General features: G+C 44.2%; 1 protein-coding gene across 3 annotated transcripts in view; it reads left to right on the forward strand.

The window, feature by feature from the left end:
- Window positions 1-25450, forward strand: part of rad54l2 (RAD54 like 2) — a 191792-nt gene that overhangs the window by 105377 nt on the left and 60965 nt on the right. For all 3 annotated transcript variants that reach the window (XM_073072525.1, XM_073072527.1, XM_073072526.1), the window contains exons 4-8: window positions 3459-3592; window positions 5192-5236; window positions 12106-12237; window positions 14446-14672; window positions 25216-25398. In XM_073072525.1, the coding sequence (XP_072928626.1) occupies window positions 3459-3592; window positions 5192-5236; window positions 12106-12237; window positions 14446-14672; window positions 25216-25398 (721 nt within the window). The remainder of the gene's footprint in view (window positions 1-3458; window positions 3593-5191; window positions 5237-12105; window positions 12238-14445; window positions 14673-25215; window positions 25399-25450) is intronic.

Genomic DNA, 25450 nt, shown 5'->3' on the forward strand with positions numbered 1-25450 from the left:
TAGAACTAGAGGTCACTGGTTAAGGGTGAAAGGTGAAATGTTTAAGGGGAACCTGGGCAGGAGCATCTTCACTCAGAGCGTAGTGTGAGTGTGGAAAGAGCTGTGAGCAGAAGTGGTGGATGCAGGTTTGATTGCAACATTTAAGAGGAGTTTGGATAAGTACATGTATGGGAGGGGTATGGAGGGATATGGTCCTGGTTGATGAGACTAGGCAAAGTAATAGTTCAGCTCAGACTATATGGAATGAGAGGCCTGTTTCTGTTCAATGACTTCACTAAAAATAAGGTAAGTAGCGGGTGTTGGACAACTCGAGGAAAAGGGCTATTGAAGGCTTTTTATAATAGAGGCAATAAATTAAATTTAGCACTAACGTACTAAAATATTGATATTGAAGTCATAACAATGAAAGGAATAGAACTGAATTGGAAGAGAAAATGGTTAGACTACACTTGCTAACTTTTGGGCACCCGTATATTGTAGAAAAGCACTTCTTTAAACTTCATTTCAGTCAATGTTTCGGGCCGAGACCCTTCAGCAGGACTAGAGAAGTCCTGTCCTGTGAAGGGTCTGGGCCTGAAATGTTGACTGTTCTCTTTTCCATAGATGCTGCCTGGCCTGCTGAGTTCCTCCAGCATTTTGTGTGTGTTGCTTAGATTTCCAGCATCTGCAGATTTTCTCTTGTTTGTTTTTAAACTTCATTCTTGGAATCTGTGTGTTACTGAAAGACTATCATGTTGCCTCTGTTATCGGGATTGATAAGGCAATGGTGAGCTGCTTTCTTGAATTGCTGAAGTCTGTGTGATGGAGGAACAGCTTCTTCCCCTCTGCCATCTGATATATGAACAGTCCACAAGTTCATCGACGGTATCTCGTTACTCTTTTACAGCTTTCATTTGTATTATATTGTAACTTGCAGTATTTCTTATGCCTTGTACTGTACTGCTGCCACAAAGTAACAAATTTCATGATATATTTTGATACAATGATTAAGTTAAAATGTCCTAGGATTTTATTCAGTAATGATGGACTAGTGAGTTTCTGTGCAACTAAGTTGCTAGGAAAGTGGCCTCAGGATGATAGATAAAATTAAAAATATGTGCTGTATGAATCGTGAAGTATGGCATTTCATCTTTAATGTATTCTGCGTTCTGTATGGGTGTTACTATGGTTGGCAGTCAGTGGTGAGCGAGATTCCACAGGAGTCAGTATTTGGCCTGCAACTGTTCACAATTTACATTAACGCTTTGGAAGAGGAATCTGCTACCCATGATGACACCACACCAAGTGGAAAAGCACATTGTGCAATGTATGTGAAGAGTCTGCAGTGTGATATAAATAGGATATGAGAGTGGGCAGGGGGCTGCTGATGCAGTACAATGTCAGTAAATGCAAGGTCACCCACTTTGGAAGGGAAAAAAATAGAATCTTAGATTATTATTTAAATGTTGAAAGATTGCTGTGTGATGTTGTGCAGAGGGACTTGGGAGTGCTGGTATACAAATTGCCAAAGATTGGTTTACAAGGCAAATGGAATGTTGGTCTTCATTGCTAGAGGGATTGAATTTAAGAGCAGGAAGGTTATGTTTTCAACCTTTACAGGGTACTGGTGAGGCCACACCTGGAGTACTGTATGTATTTGTGCTTTCCTTACTTGAGAAAAGATGTATTGGATTTGGAGGCAGTACAGAGGAGGTTTACCAGTTCGATTTTGGAAATGAAGAGGTTAGCCTACAAGGAGAGATTGAGTTGTCTGGAACCACACTTACTAGAATTCAGAAGATGTTTTTTAGAAACATGTAAAATTCTGAAAAGTATAGATGAGATATAGGCATGAAAGTTATTGAACTAATAGGTGAGACAAGAACTAGGAGATTCTGGGGAGTACGTTTAGAATGAAGACGGGAAGGAGCTACTTTTCCCAGAGAGTAGTGAATCTGTCAAGTAGCAGAGGATACCTCATTAAATACATTTAAGATATACTGTAGGTTTTTGCGTAGCAGGGGAACTAACATTTATAAGGAAAAGCCAGGTACATGGAACCGAGTCCTTGGTCACATCTGCCATGATCTAATTGAATAGCAGAGCAGCCTTGACACCCAAGTAGCCTACCCTGCTATTATTTTTATGTTCTTTATGTACTGCTAACAATTTGTAGCATGGTTATGGGCTGAAGTCTGGAATGGAACTGACACCCAAGTGATTAGTTAATAAAGTAGTAGTAAAAAGATTGATTACAAATTGTGACCATTATAGTACTGAATCTGAAATGCCCTATGGTGAAGGGAATCGTTTATATGAACAAATCTTGTTTGAGGTAACAAATGAACTAAACTATACTGAACAGCTGAGACTCCAGATTTAAGTGTTACAACAAGCACCTCATTGAAATCTTTCGATGAGATGTGTAGTGTAATACAAAACCAGAACGTACCCCATAAATGCATCAGTTCCACTTGTGTAGTTCTAATAAATGAACAAGGCAAGAGATTGGATCAAGATAAAAGGACATAAGCAAAGCCTTGACAGAGATGTTAAAGGTGACAGTAAAAGTTTTACGTAAGTATATGTATAGAGATGACAGAATATAAGGAAATTAAAAGCAAACGCAGGTAAAATAAATGGAAAATAAGGAAATACAGACTTGTTAAAGCTTATATTCTTTCTTATTTGATGTAGGGGACAAAATATGAAGGGCACAACAAAATCTAAATGTAGATCAGGCATTTACTCCATTAAGTACTCACAGATAATGAGTACTTAATGGGACTCAACCAGTAACAGTTGGTACCAACACAGGTAATGAGCCTGGTGTCCTCCCTGCCAATTCTATATAAAGTCCAACAACAATATAACTGATATTCAAGATTCATGATTATTTATTGTCATTCTCTTGTACATGAGTGTAAAGGAGAACAAAGTGGTTGTTACAGCAGATCCGATACAGCATAAAAAACACGAAAATCATAAAGAATACAATAAAAAACTACACAATAACTATAAATATGAAAGCAATCCTATAAACCACAATGTACAAGTAACTGTTTTATACATTGATTGATGTACATAAAGTAACACTCGGTGATATGTATGTAGTGATGGTGGTGGTTTGGGTTAATGGATGGAGGTGTTGATCAGCCTGTCAGCTGGGGGAAGTAACTTTTTTGAGTCTAATGGTCCTGGAGTGGGTGCTCCATATAGCCTCTTCCCTGATGAGAGTGGGGCAAACAGTCCATAAGCAGGGTGGATTATATTGCTGGCGTTATTTTAACACTCATTTCTTTTTTCCCTTATTGGAACAACATCAAGAAGTCATAGATTGATTAATTGGGGTTTTGGTTTTTGTTTAACCACATGCACTTTTACAGTGATGTGTATTGGTTATTCGTGGGATTATAAGTCAAGTGTGGACTATGTTCACTGAACCCATGTCTGATTTTTTTTTTTTGTTGGTGTCCCAGAAAGCTACTACGGGAGGACCAACTTGAAGCTGGAACCAAAGCAGCGCAGCAGGAAGAATTAGAGCGCCTAAAAAGGCTCGAGCAACAAAGGAAGGAATTTGTGTTACCCACCTTGCCATTTGAACTATTACAAGGTAAGATTAGGATGATGACTGCCAAATTAGTCTATTTACTTGTTTGCGTGTTCCTGAGGAAATTTTCAGATGACAAGGTTTTGTTTCATGCTTGGTCAATTTGATTAAGATGTTAACCTTATAGTAAATGCCAAAAGAGTCAACAGGTCACGTAGCACCTGTGGTAATAGAATTAACATTCACAATCTGAAATCCTTTATCAGAACTTGGCAAGAGATGAAACATAATTAGATTCAGAGGAAGTTTGGGGAGGGAATATCTCTGTTAGGATGAGACCAAATGAGAAGATATGACTTACAGCTTATGCTATTTTGTTTGCATTGTGTTGCTGATAGCAGGGATGTGAGATGTTGTTGTGTAAGTGAGTTGCAAAAAACTACCCAAAATCACAGGCACGCAGAAAGGCAAAAGAGAAAATTGCCTAAATCTGGAAAATTCAACATTGAATCCTGATAGCAGCCATCCACCCAATCATATAAGGTATTTTGCCTTATGCCTGCAGTGGGCCATATTGTGGCTGCTGGAGGATATTAAGTGGGAGGCACGGTAGCGTAATGCTATTATAGCACTAGCAACTCTGGTTCAATTCTTCCACTGTCTGTAAGGTGTGTGTACATTCTCCATATGGGTTTTCTCTGGGTGATTCAGTTTCCTCCCACATCTCAAAGACATGCAGGTTAGTAGAGTAATTGGTCATATGAGTGTAGTTAGACAGCACGGGCTTGTTGAGCCAGAAGGGCCTGTTAACATGCTGTATCTCTAAATAAGAAATGAAGTATTAAAAAAGTTCCAGGATTTTATTCAGTAATGCTGAAGGACTGGTGATTAGATGAAAGGCTGGTGAAGGCAATGTTGGAGGCTCCAGACAGGTCAGAGTTGGATGGAGAATGCAAATGCTGTGCAAACAGAAACTCAGATTCACTGTGGAACACCAATGGTTCACAAAGCAAGCAACCTATGTTTGTTTTCTTCAATGTGGAAGAGACCATATTTTGAACATGAAATGCAGTTCACTGGATTGGAAGAGTTGCTGCTTCTGGAAAGACTGGGTCTTGATGATGGGGAGGGAAGAGATGCAAGGACAGGTTCTGCATCGCCTGTAGTCACATAGGAAGGTGTCATGCGGTGGTCAGTGGTTCCTTCCGTCCCTATCAACCAGTGTGCGTTGAGCATTGAACAAATCCAACTTTTCTTGACTTGATAATTTGTTCTAAATTTACTTCAAACAGATGCCTGATCATCAATATTACAAATGTATAAAGGTCTCATAGTAAAATTCTACCAGGTGCTTCAATGGGGCAGTATTAAAGCAAAATTATTGTTATTTTAAATGAGATGATAGGACAAGCAGATGTTAAAAGGGAAAGCTTTCCAGGAGGTAATCCCAGGTGTGCTTTGATAGTCAAAGATTTAGAAATGGATGGGGCCAGAAATAGAATACAGAATTCTGAGAGTCAATCTAGGTTGATAATACAGAGAGTGTGGGCCATGAGCCCAGGGGTTTTTGAGTGGTGGATATAATCATGTTAAAATAATAATCTTAAATCAGCTTAAGTTTTAAATGTTTCTAAAATCTATTTTTTTTTAAATCATCCTCAGAGTCTAATGCCCAAACTTTAAAAAATGAACCTGTTTGGAATGAAGGTAAGCAAATGTACTTTTAAAAACAAAACTATACAAATATGACTTCTTTATACAGTTTGATACTCTTTCTTATCCCTTTGCAGTTAAGCCAGTTAAAACATATTTTAAAATGTCAGGTCCGTAGGAAGTGAAGTGTAGGAGAGCGAAACAATAAACCCCTTGGGCCTCACAAAGCATTTCACTTGTTGTAGTTATGCACACAGAAATGGTTAGGTGGCTAGAAATGGTTATGCTGTGTCCCTCTCTGGAATATTTATTAATAGGTTCCTTTTAATTGATTTTTCCACAAGATGGGTGTTGGGTCGTGAGGTGATGCTCTTTGTTCTATGCATGCGCATATGCTCGGTAGAAGTGCCAGTGCATGGTAAAATTCAATACTATAAGCATTTTCTATTTAAGCCAGATTTGCAGTTCCTTTAAGCATATTCCCACTTAACTAGCATTCCATTCAAATTGATAGCATTATGTGTGACCAAGAAATTGATGCCACTAGTAGAAACATGGCTATGGGATGGATAGGACTAGAAGCTTAATATTCTAGGGTACAGGTGCTTTAGGGATAGAGGCTGAGGAAAGAGAAGAGAGAGTTGTATTTCTTATTAAGGGGAAGAAATCCCCTTAAAAGAAACCCCCCAGGTACATCCAAACATTGTAGTTGGCTGTAAAAGAAATTGTGGGAGTTCTGACTGAGATAATTGTTAGCCATGGGTGAGCTGCTGGTATACTGAAGGGTAGCAAATATGCCTTTATTTAAGAGCAGCAGCAAAGAAAAACTAGGCCAGTAAATCTGTGGTATTTTAGGGAGAAGATAAATGTACATCTGGAATGAGTGGGGTTGATTAGGGGTCATCAGCATGGCTTTATGCATGGGGGATTATTTTTCTGAACTTGACTGAGTTATTTTGAAGAGGTGACTGATAAAAGTGGCGAGGGTGGGACAGTGGACATGGTTTATATGGACTTCAGTATGACCTTTGATGAGGTTCCACATGGTAGGTTGTTCCATAAAGTTAGATGGCATGGAATCCAGGAGGTGCTGGATACAATTGGATGGTAGAAATCAGAGGGTGATGTTAGAAGGTTTTTTTTGCACTGGAGACCTGTGACTAGTATGGTATGCCTTAGGGGTTGGAGCAGGGCCAATGTTTTTGTCATGAATTTGGATAACAATAGTTTGGATAAGAATGAACAAAGTTTGGTTAGTAAGTTTGTAAATGAAACTAAAATAGGTGGAACACACACAAAATGCTGGAGGAACTCTGCAGGCCAGGCAGCATCTATGGAAAAAAGTACAGCCGACATTTCTGGCCGAAAGTAGATAGTATATCCTAAAGTAAGTGGTATGGTAGACAATGAAGAGATTATCAAAAATTACAGGGGATCTTGATCAGCTGAGTAAGTGGGTGGAGGAACAGCAAATTGAGTTTAGTTCAGATAGATGCATGCTGCTGCATTTTGTAAAGTCAAATCCAAGTAGGGTTTCTACAGTGAAAAGCAGTGTCCTGGTAAATTTTGTAGAAAAGAGGGATCTTGGACTATTTGGTTCTCCAAAAGTAGAATCACAGACAGACAGGGTGTTGAAGAAAGCTTTTAGGCACACTTGTTTTCGTAAGACAGGGCATGGAGAATAGAGGTTAGGAGGTCATGGTATAGTGCTATTAGATGCTGGTGAGACTGCATTTGGAGCTTTGTGTTCAGTTTTGGTCGCACTGATAGAGCAAAGCTGTTACTAAACTGGGAAGATTTACAGAGATGCTGCCAGGATTTGAGAGACTCTGTTTTAGGGAAAGGTTAGACAGTCTAGGGTTTTGTTCTAGAGTGTATGAGACTAAGACATGTTTTTATGGAGGTGCTGTAGCGATGTACTACACACAGCGTTGAAATAATGACACGCAGTCGGGAAGTCGTTTCGAGACTAGTTTATTCAAACGTCGCGGCGCTGGCATTTAATCCCTAGCGCCCACCCACTCCGGGCGGAAATTACGTCAGAGGTGCATTACCAAAGTCTCCCCCCGCGCGCTGGCTATTTGTGAGCCGGTTCGCCTGCGCAGAAAGTGGGTCGCCACATAACACCCCCCCCCCCCCCCCAGAACTGGTGATACACCCCCCCAATGTCCACAGTCTGGATCAGCCTCTGTTTGGGAGGTCTGCCTCTGCGCCGCAGTGCCTGAACCTCGACTGGCTGCGCCAAGTCCACATGGGCTGGTTTGAGTCGGTCCACCGTGAAAACCTCCTCTTCCCCCCAATGTCCAGAACGTACGTGGACCCGTTGTTGTTGATCATCTTGAATGGCCCCTCGTACGGCCGCTGTAGCGGTGCCCGGTGTCCGCCCCTTCGTACAAACACAAACTTAGAATTCCGCAGGTCTCTGGGTACATGGGTCGGGGTCCGTCCGTGCTGTGAAGTTGGTACAGGGGCCAGGTTGCCGAGCCTTTCGCGTAGCCTGTCCAGGACTGCTGCGGGTTCTTCCTCTTGCCCCCTTGAGGCTAGTATGAACTCTCCTGGGATGGCCAGGGGTGCGCCGTACACCAACTCGGCCGACGAGGTGTGCAGATCCTCTTTGGGCGCTGTGTGAATTCCAAGCAGGACCCAGGGAAGCTCGTCCACCCAGTTAGGTCCTCTCAGGCAGGCCATGAGAGCCGACTTCAAGTGACAGTGGAAGCGTTCCACCAGTCCGTTCAACTGTGGGTGGTAGGCAGTTGTGTGGTGTAGCTGCGTTCCCAACAGGCTGGAGGTGAACTGGGCGCCTCTGTCGGAGGTAATGTGGGCTGGTACCCCGAAGCGTGCTACCCAGGTTGCGATCAGTGCTCGGGCGCAGGAAGCGGCAGATGTGTCGGTGAGCGGGACTGCCTCTGGCCACCTCATGAACTGGTTGGTCTACCATAGTTAGGAGGTACCGCGCTCCTCGGGACACTGGTAGGGGGCCCACAATATCCACATGAATGTGGTCGAATCTCGGGTGGGTGGGTTCGAACTGCTGCAGCGGGGCTTTAGTGTGTCGCTGCACCTTGGCTGTTTGGCACTGCGCACACGTTCTGGCCCATTCACTGACCTGCTTGCGCAGTCCGTGCCACACAAACTTTCTGGAGACCAGCCGGACGGTAGTCCTGATAGATGGGTGTGCCAAACCATGTATGGAGTCGAAAACTCGCCGCCTCCAGGCTGCCAGGAGGATGGGGCGAGGTTGGCCGGTAGCCACGTCGCACAAGAGGGTCCTCTCACCTGGGCCTACGAGAAAGTCCTGCAGCTGCAAACCCGAGACTGCGGTCCTGTAGCTGGGCATCTCGTCGTCTTGCCTGCTGCGCCTCCGCCAGTGCTGCATAGTCCACCCCCAGTGACAGGGCCTGGACAGCTAGTCTGGAGAATGCGTCCGCCACGATGTTGTCCTTTCCCGAGACATGCTGGATGTCCGTTGTGTTCTTGGAGATGTAGGACAGATGTCGCTGCTGGCGAGCCGACCAGGGATCGGACACCTTCGTGAATGCGAAGGTCATCAACGGTTTGTCGTCCGTGAATGCGGTAAACAGCCTGCCTTCTAAGAAGTACCTGAAATGCCAGATTGCCAGATACAGTGCCAACAGCTCCCAGTCGAAAGCACTGTACTTGAGTTCAGGTGGTCGTAGGTGCTTGCTGAAGAATGCCAGGGGTTGCCAGCACCCCACCGACTGCTGTGTCGGATGTGTCCACAGTGAGGGCAGTCGGAACGTCCATTCTGGGGTGCACCAGCATCGCGGCATCTGCCAAGGCTTCCTTGGCTTTAACGAAAGCGGCCGCGGCCTCCTCGTCCCAAGTAATGTCCTTGCCTTTACCCGACATCAGGGTGTACAAAGGGTGCATGATACGGGCTGCTGAGGGGAGGAAACGGTGGTAGAAGTTCACCATACCAACGAACTCCTGCCGGCCTTTGACCGTGTTGGGCTGGGCAAAGTGGCGGATCATGTCTACCTTGGCGGGCAGAGGGGTTGCCCCGTCTTTGGTAATCCTGTGGCCCAGGAAGTCGATGGTATCGAGACCGAACTGGCATTTGGCCAGGTTGATCGTGAGGCCGATATCACCCAGGCAGGAGTAGAGCTGGCGGAGGTGGGACAGGTGCTCCTGGCGACTACTGCTAGCTATAAGGATGTCGTCCAAATAGATGAACGCAAAGTCCAGGTCGCGTCCCACCACGTCCATTAGCTGCTGGAACATCTGTGCGGCATTCTTCAGGCCGAACGGCATTCAGAGGAACTCAAATGGGGTGATGAGTGCTGTTTTGGGAATGTCTTCAGGGTGCACCAGGATTTGATGATATCCCCGGACGAGGTCTACTTTGGAAAAGATTCTTGCCCCGTGCAGGTTTGCTGCAAAGTCCTGTATGTGCGGCACGGGGTAGCGGTTTGGAGTGGTAGCCTCGTTCAGTCTGCGGTAGTCGCTGCACGGTCTCCAACCCCCGGCTTCTTTGGGCACCATGTGCAGGGGGGAGGCCCATGGGCTGTCGGACCTCCGTACGATCCCCAATTCCTCCATCCTCTTGAACTCCTCCTTCGCCAGGCAGAGCTTTTCTGGGGGGAGCCTTCGTGCACGGGCTTGGAGGGGTGGTCCCTGGGTCGGAATGTGGTGCTGTACCCCGTGTCTGGGCATGGCTGCCGTGAACTGCAGTGCCAGAATCGATGGAAAGTCCGCCAAGATTCTGGTGAATTCATTGTCCGACAGCATGATGGAGTCCAGGTGTGGGGCCGGCAACTTGGCTTCACCCAGGGAGAACGTCTGGAAAGTCTCGGCATGTGCCAGTCTTTTCCCTTGCAAGTCAACCAGCAGGCTGTGAGCTCGCAAGAAGTCCGCCCCCAGGAGTGGTTGGGCCACGGCGGCCAGTGTGAAGTCCCACGTGAACCGGCTGGCGCCGAACTGCAGCTGCACTGTGCAGGTGGCGTAGGTCCGTATCGTGCTGCCGTTTGCGGCCCTCAGGATGGGTCCTGGCTTCCTGTTGCGGGTGTCGTACTCCGTCGGGGGCAAGATGCTGATCTCCGCTCCGGTGTCGACCAAGAAGCGGTGTCCCAACTGTTTGTCCCAGACGTACAAGAGGCTGTCCTGGTGGCCAGCCGCCATAGTCATTAGCGGCAGCTGGCCCTGGCCCTTGCAGGGCGGGCAACAACGGCGGGCTTTTGTGCCCCACTGCTGGTGGTAGAAACACCACTGTTCGCTGGCCTCCTCATTCCAGCCTCTGTGTTGTGTGCGCCCCCCTGCCGGGCCTGGTCTGGTCTGCTGTTGGGCGCGTGGCCTGGTATTCTGACCGACGGACGCCACGCTCTCCCTCTTGGCTTTCCACAGCACGTCTGCCCAGGCCGCCACCTTCCGGGGGTCGCTGAAATCTGCGTCAGCCAGCAGCAGATGTATGTCCTCGGGCAGTTGCTCTAGGAACGCTTGCTCGAACATGAGGCAGGGCTTGTGTCCGTCAGCCAGGGCCAGCATCTCGTTCATCAATGCTGACGGCAGTCTGTCTCCCAAACCGTCCAGGTGAAGCAGGCGGGCACCTCGCTCACGCCGTGAGAGCCCAAAGGTCCCAATGAGCAGTGCTTTGAATGCTTCATATTTGCCTTCTTCCGGGGACGACTGTATGAAATCCGCAACCTGGGCGGCCGTCTCCTGGTCAAGGGCGCTCACCACGTGATAGTAACATGTGGAATCAGAAGATATCTGCCAAATCTGGAACTGGGCTTCTGCTTGGCTAAACCACACGCGTGGTCGCAGTGTCCAGTAAGTTAGCAGTTCTGGTGAAACTGCGTGAACAGATGAAGAGTCGGTCATCTTTGGTCCAAATCCCGTTTGGACTGTCGGGGTCACCAATGTAGCGATGTGCTACACACAGCACTGAAATAACGACACGCAGTCAGTAAGTCATTTCGAGACTAGTTTATTCAAACTTCGCGGCGCTGGCATTTAATCCCTGGCGCCCGCCCACTCCAGGCGGAAATGACGTCAGAGGTGCATTACCAAAGTCTCCCCCCGCGCGCTGGCTATTTGTGAGCCGGTTCACCTGTGCAGAAAGTGGGTCGACACAGTGCACTAAATCAAGAAGGGGCATAGATAAGGTGAATTCACACAGTCTTTTTCAACAGAATCAAGAACTAAAGGCCATAGGTGCAAGATGAAAAATGAAAGATTTAAGAAGAATTTGAGGGGTAACTTTTATTTTACTTAAAGGTTATATCTATTTGCGATCAACTGCCAGAGGAAGTGGTTGATGCAGGAACAGTAACGGCTTATAAAAGGCAGTTGGGCAGGTATATGGATTGCAACTCACACAAAATGCTGGAAGAGCTCAGCAGGCCAAGCAACGTCGATGGTAAAGAGTACAAATGACTTTTGGGCTGAGACCCTTAACAGGACTGGAGAAAAAAAATGAGGTACATGGATTAGTTAGGTTTACAACCAATGGTTGAGCCATCTTGTTCAGGATGGAACAGCTGGGCTGAGGGACTTGTTCCCATGCTCTTTGACTCTGTGATTTATCAAAGGTACTGAAATATTTATGCCCTGTGAAACTGACTAGTTTTATTTACTCACATTTCAATAAACATTTTTGAAATAATCGTGAAGTATATTTTGTTATGTTCATTATTAGGAAAGGTGATTAAAAGGTGTCAGCTTCATTGGAACCAAGTATCCTACTATTTTATGGCCTCTAGATGTAGCCTTGAGACAATGTATCAGTGAAATATCAGTTTTGTAGACTGAGAAGGCATTTATGAATGCACTTTCTCCTAGTATTGGTCATGCATGGACTTCATGGAAAGTTGAGTACTTGGGTCAGGATCTGTTGACATGTTGAATTCAACAACATAGGAATGAAAAAATGCTGTTGCATTGACTCTACAACTTTGTCCTTCCAGAGGAAACTATTCAGAAAGCAGATGAGGTTCTGTCCGCCCCACCAAGACTCTCCAAATCGGAGGTCATCTGTGTGGACATAAGCAGTGGGAGTGAAGATGATGCAGGGAGAGTACACAGAGCTGCAAAAGATGGTGAGAGCCACAAATATAAGTGGATTTTTTTATGCTAATAATTTCTCCCCCTCCCCCTCCTTTGCACCATATATACCTTTGTACTTCCCACAAAATAGATACAAACTCACATTGGAGCATGGTTTCAAAGCCACGACAGTCTGGATAAATTTTGTTATCAAATGAGTGAAACTTGCTTGCATTGTTTCCCTAAGATACTTCTATTTTTCTGAACTGCTCCAGTTTACTGAATTAGATGACAAGAAGCTGCAAGAAAAATGGTAAGAAAGGAACTCAAGGTTTATTTGTGTGAAATTATTGCCCCACTTATCCAATCTTTTGCACAAGCGTTGTGGTGTCTATAGGCAATTGACAATGTACCTGCAATCATTCCTTACAAGCTTTCACACTACCTACTTAACTATTTAAATTATATAAATTATAGTTGTAAGAAAAAGTTTGTGAACCCTTTGCAATTATTTGGTTTTCTGCATTAATTACCCATAAAATGTAGTTTGATCTTCATCTAAGTCACAAAAGTAGACTAACACAATCTGCCTAAATTAATTAACATGAACAGTTGCACTTTTCATGTCTTTATTGAACACATTGTTTAATCATTTACAGTCCAGGCTGGAAAAAAGTATGTGAACCTTTCTGTTTAATAGCTGATAGAACCACCTTTAGCAGCAATAACCTCCACCTAACGTTTCCAGTAGCTGCTGATCAGACTTGTACAATGGCAAAAAGGACTTTTTGACCATTCCTCCAGACAAAACTATTTTAGTTCATCAATATCTCTGGTCTACCTTGATGAACAGCCCTCAATTAGGTTGGTCATTCCAAAATACAATTTTTTTTCTTTTTAAACCATCTTGTTGTTGTATTATTCTTATGTTTTCAATCATTGTCTGGTTGCATCATCCACCTTCCATTAAGCTTCAGATGCTGCTACCCTGACATTCTCCTGTAAAATGTCTTGATACAATTTTGAATTTATTGTTCCCTCAACGATTGCAAGCTGTCCAGGCCCTGACGGAGCAAAGCAGTCTTAAACCATGATATTCCTCCCACCGTGCTTCACACTCGGAATGAGGTTTTGGTGTTAGTGTGTAGTGCTCTTGTTCCTCCAATCATAGCAGTGTACATTTCTACTAGAACTCAACTTGTGTTTCATCTGTCCACAGAACGTTGTTCTGAAGCCTTGCGGAACATCCAGGTGGTCTTTTGCAAATTTGAGAGGTGTTGCAATGCTTTTATTTTTTGAGAGCATTGGCTTCCTTCTTGGTGTCTTTCCATGAACACCATTCTTCACTTTTTTGCTTATAGTGAACACATAAACAGAGAATTTAGCAAGTCCCAGAGATTTCTGCAGGTCTTTTGCTGTTATCCTTGGCTTCTTTTTCACCTCCCTCAGCATTGCATGCAATGCTTTTGGTGTAATCTTTGCAGGCCACCCACCCCTTGGGAGAGTAGCAACTGTACTGAATTTTTCCATTTGTGGACAATTTCTCTTCTGCGGACTGGTAAAAACTCAGGTCTTTAAAAATGTTTTTGTAGCCTTTTCCAGCTCCATGCATCTCTAAAATTCTTCTAAGGTCCTCTGAAAGTTGTTTTGATCAAGGCATAGTGCACATAAACAGGTCTTTCTTGAGAAAAGCAGACTCTCAGTAACCTGACTTTGTGTGTCTTTTTTATAGCACAGGTCACCTCTACAACCACACCTCCAATCGCATCTCATTGATTGGAACACTTGACTCCAAATAGATTTTGTAGAAGGCATTAACCCAGAGGTTCACATGCTTTTTTGAACCTCGACAGTGATTGTTTAAATGGAAAACTCAGTACTGATGAGAAGAAGTACTATTGTTTGTAGGTTATTAGTTTAGGCAGACTGTGTTTATCGTGACTTAGATGAAGATCAGACCACATTTTATGAGTAAATGCAGACAACCAGGTAATTGCAAGGGGTTCGCAAACTTTTTCTTGCAACTGTATATACTTTCTGTAATTCACCTTGTTTCTGTTATTATGTAATGCAATATACTGCTGCCGCAAAGACAACAAATTTCACGACATATGCCTGTGATATTAAACCTACTTTGATTCAGTTGAAAGAACAGCATTATCTGTTGAATTAGCATCTACATACTGTTACAGCAAACAGTTCCCATTTTGTAGTAATGCCTTATTTGACATATCACCTTATTTTTCTTTCTGGCTTGGAAGATGTGATTGAGCTGAGTTCAGGGGAAGATGACTCACTCCAAATTCTTGATAGTGGATCCAGCAATGAAGAGGAGGAGGTGAACGAGGAAAGCAATGGTGCTCACGTGAATGATGCCTTGAACCAGCCAGATGATTTAGGTCGTGTACTTGTCAACATAAATCATCCTCCAAATGAGCAAGATATTTTCCTGGCACCCCAACTGGCACGTGCTGTCAAATCACACCAGGTAATGGGATCAAATTTTATCAGTACTACTAAGGATTGCTTTGTAACAGCATATCTTACCAATGTGTGATATATAGGTATGACTCTTATTGTTTCTGATCATAGGAGTTTTGAACCTTCTGAAGACTTCTAATGAAACTGACACAAATATTGTGAACTTCAGTAGCCTTCTTGGCGTACTTTATTTGTGACTTGGAACATCAGTCTTAGTACTTATAGCTTTCTATCATGCTGTTATAAAGTATTGAACAAATAAGATAGACTCAAGACCTCACAATCTTCCTTGTTATGGCCTTGCACCTTATTGTCTGTCTGCACTGCACATTCTCTATAACTGTTAATACTTCATTCTACATTCAGTTTTTATTTTCTCCATACTAACTCAGTACACTAACGTGATGAAATGTTATGTATGTGCATATAACAATAATAAACTAACAAATCAATTAATTGATGTAGATTGGAATTGAGTCAATGTAGTATAGTGGTCGCCAACCCGTCGATCGCGAGTGACTAGTCGATCTTTGAGACTTTCCCAGTAGATCGCAAAAAAAAAAGAAAAATAAATACTGAAATACTTTTGAGAGATTGTTTCAAGGTTGCGGGGTTTTAGTTCCGTTCTTTCTGCCCAGTACGCATGCGTGTAGCTCCCCCGCCACGCACTACAGTGTACTTTAGTGTCCCCAACCACCGGGCCGCGAGGAAACGATATGAGTCAGCTGCACCTTCCCTCATTCCCTGTCACGCCCACTGTTGAACTTGAATACACGCGAGGTCATCAGTCGCCTCAACGCAGTGATGCCCTTGCACCAGGGATCACTGGTTGGCCTCAGGTAACCGGCCAGTAGGAGTGCCGTTGCTACTGGCCTGGAGCGTGGACAGATGGGCGGAGCCTCTAAACCTGTTTAGCACACCAAATATTTGTGGGGAGCCCGGTGCTAAAATATTCACAGACGACCTAATTCGGGCTCAGGGTTTCATAAGTAGCAGGGCTATTTGTCAGCCAATAGATCCTACAAGAGGGGCGGGCGCGCGCCCTGTCACACTCCTCGCTCGCTTGGTCGCTCACTCCAGACTGCGACCGCCACGGCCCTGGCAGGGGGACCTCCGGCCCTGACCTTGTCCTCTCACCCCAGCCACACCTGGCCAAGGTGTCTGGTGGCGGACAGGCAGAAGGCTGGAGTTCGGGTCTGGAGGCTGTCTAATGAGGCAATGAAGCACTCAAAACTGCTTCGGCACCTTGAGTCCAAGCACCCTGCACTTAAAGACAAACCCACTGAGTTTTTTGAGTGGAAAAAACGTGAGCAAGCGGGACAGAAGCAAAGTGCTGAGAGCCACGTAAACTTGCTTCCTCAACACTACTTGCCTCTCCACATAGCTTCGTATCAACAATAAACTTGGCCATAAAGCTATCAATTCCATTGTCCAAATCGTTGACAAATAACATAAAAAGAAGTGCTCCCAACACTGACCACGGAGGAACAGGTTGTCACCAACAGCTAACCAGAAAAGCTTCCTTTATTCCCACTGTTTGCCTCCTGTCAATCAGCCAATCCTCTATCCATGCTAGTATCTTTCCTGTAATACCATGAGCTCTCATTTTGTTAAGCAGCCTTGTGAACAACACTTTGTCAAAGGCTTTTTGAAAACCCAAGCACACAACATCCACCAATTCTCTTGTCTATCCTGCTTGCTATTTCTTCAAAAAATTCCAGCAGATTTGTCTGACAAGATTTTCCCTGAAGGAAACAATGCCAACTTCAGCCTATTTGATCATGTGCCTCCAAGTACCCTGAAAGCTCATCTTCAAAAATGGACTCCAACTTCTTCCCAACCACTGAGGTCAAATTAACTGGCAAATTTCCTTTTTTCTGCCTCCCTCCATTCTTGAAGAGTGGAGTAACATTTGCAATTTGTTAGCATGCCAGAACCTATAAAGCGAGTAGAGCAAGGTAAGCGCACAACCTTGTGATGCACCTGTGCTGATGGACATTGCTGTTGTCAAGTCAAATGACTGGGTTCTGCAGCTGAGGAAATCGAGGATTCAGTTGCACAGAAAGTTATCAAGGTCCAAGTCTTGAAGCTTATTGATTAGTTTTGAAGAGTTGAGATAATTGAATGTGCAGCTGTAGTCAATTAAATGAATCCTAATGTACGCATCTTCACTATACAGATGTTCCAGAGCTGAGTGAAGAGCCAGTGAAATGATATTTGCTGTTGACCTTTTGTGATGGTAGGCAAACTAGAGCAGATCTAAGTCACTCCTCAGGCAAGAGTTGATTATGTTTTGTGACCAACCGTTCAAAGCACTACATCGTAGTGTTCCGCCATGGTAGCATAGTGGTTAATGCGATGCTATTACAACTCATGGCATCAGATATCAATTCCATGCCATCTTTAGAAGTTAGTACATCCTTCCCATGAGTGCTCTGGTTCCCTCCCACATTCCAAAGATGTACTGGTTAATAGGTTAATTTGTCATTGTAAATTGTCCTGTGATTAGGCTGGGTTTAAGTAGGTGGGTTGCTATTTGGGATTATTGAACTGGAAGGGCCTGTTCTGTACTATATCACTAAACATAAAAAAATAAATGTAAGTGCTAGCTGATTCTGGTCTTTCTCTCAATTGTATAAGGAGCACCTTACCTGAATCTCTCAAACTGCAATGGCTAGAGCACGTACAAGATTTATGCAACAATCTGTTTTGTGAGATTGTGTTAACTCTCCTACAATAATGCTGGGTGATATTCTCTGGAATGTGTAGCAAAGGGTATAAGTTTGTCTTATAATTTTGTGTGGCTGTGGGGTGTATTCTGCCTGGAGGTCGGTGATCAGTGGTGTTCTTCAGGGATCTGTTCTGGGTCTCCTGCTCTTTATGATGTTATAAACGACTTGGATAAGGGAGGGGTGGGTTAGTAAGTCTGCAGATGATACAAAGGTTGATGATGTGTATAGTGTTGAAGGTTGTCGTAGTTTACAACGGGACATTGATAGGATGCTCAGCTGGGCTGAGAAGCAGCAGATGGAGTTCAATCGAGAAAAAGTGTGAAATGATTCACTTTGGAAGGTCAGATTTGAAGGCAGGTTACAGGGTTAATGGCAGGATTCTTAGCAGTGTGGAGGAACAGAGGGATCTTGGGGTGCACACCCACAGATCGCTCGAAGTTGCTGCACAAGCTGATAGAGTTGCTGAGAAGGCGTATGTTGTAAACACAAGAAATTCTGCAGAAGGTGGAAATCCAAAGCAACACACACAAAATGCTGTGGAACTCAGCATGTCAGGCAGCATTCATGGAAATGAACAAGCAGTCTACATTTTGGGTCGAGAATCATCTTCAGGACTAGCACTTTCATTAGTCGGGACATAGAGTTCAAGGGTCGCAAGGTAAAATCACAGCTCTATTAGACAACACTTGGAATATTGTGTGCAGTTCCTGTCACCTCGTTATAGGAAGGATATGGAAGCTTTGGGGAAGGGCAGAGGAAATTTACCAAAGTTCCTGGATTTTAGAGGGCATGTCTTCTGAGGAAAGGTTGAGTCAGCTTTTCTCTTTGGAGTGAAGGAGTATGAGAGGTGACTTGATAGAGGTGTACAAGATGATAAGGTAGAATGGATAGCCGGGGACTTTTTCCCAGGACAGAATTTAGTAATATGAGGGGACATAATTTTAAGGTGATTTGGGGAAAGTAGAGGTGGTGATCTCGGAGATTAGATTTTTAAAAGAAGAATGGTAGGTGTGTGGAGTGAGTTGCCGGGGTAGTGGTGGAGGCACTTAGGATCATTAAGGGACTTTTTGGCACATGGATGAAAGAAGAATCAAGTTCAAGTTGAAGTTCAGTTTATTGTCATTTAACCATACGTATGCATACCGCCAAATGAAACAACATTCAATGCAGTTCATATAACGCACACAACACATAAGTAATATTACCACAAATAAAAAGGTGGATTTACGACACAAGTTAAATAGTAAACAGTATAATGCTACGGGCGCTTCATGCTCTGTGAGACCCAGTTGTTGGCAGGAAGGTCAGTAGTCTTATGGCCTGGGGGAAGAAGCTGTTTCCCATCCTAACAGTACTTGTCTTAATGCTACGGTACCTCCTGCCTGATGGTCTAAGAGATTGTTGGATGGATGTGGAGGGTTCATTGGCAGTACTAAGGGCCCTGCATATCCAGCGCTCCTGATAAATATCTCTGAAGGCTGGAAGAGAGACCCCAATGATCATCTTAGTAGTCCTTGCAATCCTTTGTAGGAACTTGCAGTCAGATACATTGCAATTCCCAGACCTGATGGTGATGTAGTTAGTTAGGGCATTCTTAATAGTGCTCCTATAAAACTTGGTTAGAAGTTGGGGAGAGGGAGGTGATGAAGCCTCACTTGCATCAGTCTCCTCAGGAAGTGGAAAAGCTCCTGTGCTTTTTTTTTGACCAAAGAGGTGGTGTTGAGGGACCAGGTGAGGTTGTCTGTTATGTGCACTCCTAGATTTCACAGCTGCTCTATCTCCTCTTTGTATGCTATCTCGTTGTCATTGTTAATGAGGCAGTCACTGTTGTGTTATCGGCGAACTTGGTGATATGCATTGAACTGGATCTAGCAGTACAGTCATGTGTCAGCAGCGGCTGAGTGCACAGGTGCTCAATGTGATGGGACTAGAGATGTTCTTAGCAACATGGACTGATTGTGTCCTTTCTGTCAGGAAGTCCAACATCCAATTACAGAGAGGTGTTGAGACCCAACAAAATAAGTTTCGCAACAATGATCATATTAAATGCTGAGCTGAAGTTGATAAACAGCATCTTGATTTATGAGGCACCATTTACAGGTGGGACAGAACATGTGGAGTGCGGATCCTGTGGCATTGTCAGTAGACTGATTTGAGTGATAAGTGAACTGTAAAGGGTCCAATGTAGCACAAAAATGGGATTTAATGCAATCCATAACCAGCCACTCAAACCACTTCATTTTTGTTGAGGTTAGTGGCACTGGATGGTAGTCATTGAGACAGGTTACTGTCGCCCTCTTGGGCGCTGGGATGATTGTGGTCATCTTGAAGCCTGAGGGGACAATGGACTGTTCCAGAGAAATGTTGAAGATGTCTGTTAGAATCTCTTTTAACTGGGTTGCACAGTCCCTCAGTGCCCAACCAGGTACATTATTGGGCCCTGGTTAGGGTCTTCCTCACATCAGCTACAGGCAGGCAGAATGTAAAAGACATTCAGCCTATCAGGAAAAGAAGTGTCACTGTCGTTGATATGAAGGGTATACTTTTGTTATTTTCTGAACGCCCTGCCACATACGGTACATGTCCCTGGTGTCACGGAAATGTCTTTTATTCTCTATGAATAATCCCAGTTTGCCTTCCTGATGGCACAGAAAAGCGCAGTTCTTGTTGGCCTGAGAGCTGTCTTATCCCCTAATCTGAAGGCAGCATCCCCATCTCTCAGCCATTTCCAGACCTCTGATGTCAGCCATGGCTTCTGATTTGTTCTCACATAGATATATTTAATAGCTTTGACATCCTCAAGGTACTTATCTATGTAGCCAGTCACAGATCGTGTATATTCATTAATGGACAAGTTTCAGTCTGTGTTTTCAAAACAGTCTTACAATACTGAGGTTGCTCCATCTACCCTGGTCTTTATCTCCTTTTGCAACACATGCAAAATGCTGGGGAAACTCAGTCGGCCAGGCAGCATCTATGGAAAAAAGTACAGTCAATGTTTTAGGCCAAGACCCTTTGGCAGGACTGGAGAAAAAAATGATGAGGAGTAGATTTAAAAGTGGGGGGGGGGGGGGGGGAGGGAGGAGAGAGAGAAACACAAGGTGATAGGTGAAACGGGGAGGGGTGTGGCGGGTAGATTTCCAGCATCTGCAGATTTTTTCATTTATCTCCATTTGAACTGGTTTGACTCCTTTAATCAGTGGTCTCCATACAGGAATTAGCATAACAGATAAGTGGTCAGAGAATCTGAGGTGAGGACAGGGAGCAGCTTTGTGTGCACCAGGGATGTTGGCATAATCCAGGTCTGATGAAGGGTCTCAGAAACAATGACTGTTTACTCTTTTTCATAGATGCTGCCTGGCCTGCTGAGTTCCTCAAGCATTTTGGACGTGTTGCTTTGAATTTCCAGCATCTGCAGATTTTCTTGTGTTTATAATTCAGGTCTAATGTGCTCTCACCTCGGGTAGAAAAATCAACATGCTGGTAGAACTTAGGCAGGACTATTAGCATCGTTGAAATCCCCAGCAGCAATAAAGGGACGTGTGGCTTGCAGGTGCAGTTGCAAGAAAAAGTTTGTGAACCCTTTGCAATTACCTAGCTTTGTGCATTAATTACTCATAAAATGTGGTCTGATCTTCATCTAAGTCACAATAATAGACAAACATCTGCCTAAACTATTAACACACAAACAATTGTACTTGTCAATAATGAGTACACATTTGCAGTCCAGGTTCAGAGAAGTATGTGAACCTCTGGAGTAATGCCTCTACAAAAGCTATTTGGAGTCAGGTGTTCCAGTCAATGAGATGAGATTGAAGGTGTGGTTTGTAGAGGTGTCCTACTCTATAAAGAAAGATACACAATGTCAGGTTACTGACAGAGCCTGCTCTTCTCAAGAAAGATTTGTTTATATGCACCATGCCTTGATCAAAACAACTTTCAGAGGACCTTGGAAAAACTGTAGAGATGCGTGAAGCTGGAAAAGGCTACTAAAGCATTTCTAAAGACCTGAGTGTTCGTCAGTGTTCATGGTGAAAAATTTAAGGGAATATTGAGGGGAATCTTACTCACTCAGAGAGCATGGGAATTGTGGAGGCTCAATTTCATAATTTAAGAGAAGTTTGGAAGGGTACATGGATGGTAGGATCATGGAGTTCAATAAAAAGTAAACAGCTTAAATGGATTTGCACAGACTAGATGGACCAAAAGGCCTGTTTCTGTGCTGTACATTTCTATGACTCTAATTATTGATGAACTGAAACAGTTTTGTAGGGAGGAGTGGTTTAAAATTCCTCTTCACCGTTTTGGAAGTCTGATCAGCTGCTATAGGAAACACTTGATGGAGGATATTGCTGCTAAAGGATTACCAGTTATTAAATACAAGGGTTCACATACTTTTTTCTGCCTGGACTGTGAATGATTAAACAAAGTGTTCAATAAAGTCATGAAAAGTACAATTGTTTGTGTGTTATTAGTTTAGGCAGATTGTGTTTGTCTATTATTGTGACTTAGATGAAGATCAGATCACATTTTATGAGTAATTAATGCAGAAAACCAGCTAATTGCAAAGGGTTCACAAACTTTTTCTTATAACTGTAACTGATGCTGCAGTAGAGCTCAGCACCTCCCCAGCATTACACATGGAGGATGTATGCAGACAAAATCACAGAAGCAGTGGGCTCCCTCAGTAAATGGATGGGCCTGCACTTCACCGTATATCAGTGATGAACAGTGCGTCATCACTACCGAAGCGTTCACGTACCAGTTCTTATCAACATAGATACGTACACCTCCAACACAGATCTTACCAGAGATCGTGGGAATCCTGTCAGTCTGAAAAGAGGTGAAACCTTCTAGCTGTATGGCTGTTCAGAGATATTTTGGAGTAACATTTCCATCAAATAACTGTGCAGGTCTTTCATCTCACACTGATTCAGTCTCAGACACAGGTGATCTAGTTTATTTTCCAGTGATTGAACGTTTGAAAGCAGAATCGACAGGAGAGCTGGCATGCAGGGTTTCGCACGAGTACCAACATGCCTTCTGTGCCTCCGTTTCGTTGCGCACCACTTCCAACAGCTAACTTAAAAACAGTCCTGCCTAAATTCTGTGGACACATTGACTGGTGGCTGCAGCAGGCTACAACACAGAATGCAATAAGCCCATGCTGCAGAGCTCAACCTCTGTCCAACAACTTGTTAGTGAGGTAGACTTCCAGTACTCAGTGTTCTTAAAGTGCAGCAATGTCGTGCAATCATAAGAAAGACAAACAATTACACCATTAGTTGGAACTGGAATGGCCGTTGAGACTGGATGCGCTGCCATCTTGAAGAAAAACGCAGGACTCTGGGGGTGGGATTAGGTTAACAAGTCACTGCAACATTGAGGCTGAAAGGACTGTATTGTTCCGTGTTATCCCCCATCCCATTGTTTGCACCCTTGCTCTTACTTACCCTCTTCAATACCATTCATCTTTGAAACTTTTGTTTATGCATTTCTAGTACACATGCATGTTTCTAACCCTATCATGGGGTGATTTTGCAGAATCCACTACATTTCTGTTGCAATATTTTAAAAATGTAACGTCATGTTGATGTTTTGTGATCACCCATCAGTTGATAACAGCATTTACAAAAAGCAGGATTTCCCAGTGACCAACCATTTTAATTCCAATCCCCGTTCTCATTCTGACATGTTGGTTCAAGGCCACTCTCAGGTTGGAGGAGCAGCACCTCATATTCCATCTAGATGAACCGGACCTGGTGGTGTCGAGACTCATCGTCACCGAGGAAGATGTTAGAAGAGCCTTCCTGAAGATAAATCCAAGGAAGGCGACGGGCTCAGATGGCATCCCGGGACGGGTTCTCCGGGCCTGTGCAAGCGAGCTAGCTGGAGTGTTTGCTGATATCTTCAACTGCTCCCTGCTTCAGTCTAAGATCCCCTCGTGTTTTAAGAAGGCAATGATAATCCTGGTGCCGAAGAAAAGCAAGGTGGCATGCCTGAATTACTATCAACCTGTGGCTCTGACATCAATTGCTATGAAATGCTTCAGGCGATTGGTTATGGTACACATCAACCATAACCTACCGGTCAACCTCGACGCTTTGCAATTCGCCTACCGGAGCAACAGGTCAACGGCAGATGCCATCTTTCTGGCACTACATTCCTCCTTAGAACACCTGGAGAATAAAGACGCATATGTAAGGCCCCTTTTCATTGACTACAGCTCTGCCCTTAATACCATCATTCCAAATAAACTGATTCCTAAGCTCCGGAACCTGGGTCTTAGCACTCAGATCTGCAGCTGGATCTTCAACTTCCTCACAGACAGGACCCAGGCTGTAAAAATAGGGGACAAGCTCTCCTCTACAATCACTCTGAGCACTGGTGCCCCACAAGGCTGTGTACTCAGCCCCCTGTTGTACTCAAACTGTACACCCATGATTGTGTAGCCAAGTTTCCATCAAACTCAATATATAAGTTTGCTGATGACACCACAATTGTAGGCTGTATCATGGGTAATGATAAGTCTGAGTATTGAGAGGAAATTAAGAACCTGGTGGCATGGTGCGAAGACAATAACCTATCCCTCAATGTCAGCAAGACGAAGGAATTGGTTGTTGACTTCAGAAGGAGTAGCGGATCACACAACCCCATCTACATCGGTGGTGTGCAGGTGAAACAGGTCAAAAGCTTTAAGTTCCTCGGGGTGAATATCATAAATGACCTGACTAGATCTAATCAAGCAGAGTCCACTGCCAAGAAGGCCCACCAGCGCCTTTACTTCCTGAGAAAACTGAAGAAATTTGGCCTGTCCCCTAAAACCCTCACTAATTTTTATAGGTGCACCGTAGAAAGCATTCTTCTAGGGTGCATCACAACCTGGTATGGAAGTTGTCCTGTCCAGGACCGGAAGAAGCTGCAGAAGATCATGAACATAGCCCAGCACATCACATAAACCAATCTTCCATCCTTGGACTCACTTTACACCGCACGCTGTCAGAGCAGTGCTGCCAGGATAATCAAGGACAAGACCCACCCAGCCAACACACTTTTTGTCCCACTTCCCTCAGGGAGAAGGTTCAGGAGCATGAAGATACGTACAGCCAGATTTGGGAACAGCTTCTTTCCAACTGTGATAAGACTGCTGAATGGATCCTGACCCGGATCTGGGCCGTACCTTCCAAATATCTGGACCTGACTTGCACTACCTTACTTTCCCTTTTCTATTTTCTAATTATGATTTATAATTTAAATTTTTGTTATATTTACTTTGATTTGTACTTAAGAGAGCACGAAGCACAGAAACAAATATCACTGTGACGATTGTACGCTCTAGTATCAATTGTTTGGTGACAATAAAGTAAAGTATAAAGATAGCCTCCAACCTGATGGCATGAACATCAATTTCTCCAACATCCAGTAATTTTCCCTCTTCCCTTTCTCTCTTTTTCCATTCCCTCTTCTGGCTCCCCTCTTACCCCTTTTATTTTCTCTTTACCTGCCAAACTGGTGCTTCTCTTTCTCCATGGTTCACTCTCCCCTTCTGTCAAGCTCCTTTTGTTCCAGCCCTTCATGTTTTCCACCCATCAGCTTGTGCTTCGTCCGTCCTCCCTCTCCCACCTGTCACCTTTCAGCTTGTACTCCTTCCCCTCCCAGTACCTTCTTATTCTGGCATTCTCCCCCTTTCTTTCCAGTGCTGATGAAGGGTCTCGGCCCAAAAGGTTGATGGTTTATTCACTTCCATAGATGCTGTCTGACCTGCTGAGTTCCTCCTGTGTGTTTCTCAGCCTTTGCATTCTGTTTCTTCACACGCAGATTGGAGGAATCCGTTTCTTGTACGATAATTTGGTGGAGTCACTGGAAAGGTTTAAAAGCAGCAGCGGCTTTGGTTGCATCCTGGCACACAGTATGGGTCTTGGCAAGACCCTGCAAATGGTCTCCTTCGTGGATGTACTCTTCCGATACACAGAAGCACGCACTGTCCTTGCTATTGTACCGGTCAGTATCTATTAACTGTTCTCTTTATTTGTGAAAGAAAAGTCATAGTTTG

The sequence above is a fragment of the Hemitrygon akajei genome, chromosome 19 (genome assembly GCF_048418815.1).
Source record: "Hemitrygon akajei chromosome 19, sHemAka1.3, whole genome shotgun sequence".
In the NCBI taxonomy this organism is placed as follows: domain Eukaryota; kingdom Metazoa; phylum Chordata; class Chondrichthyes; order Myliobatiformes; family Dasyatidae; genus Hemitrygon; species Hemitrygon akajei.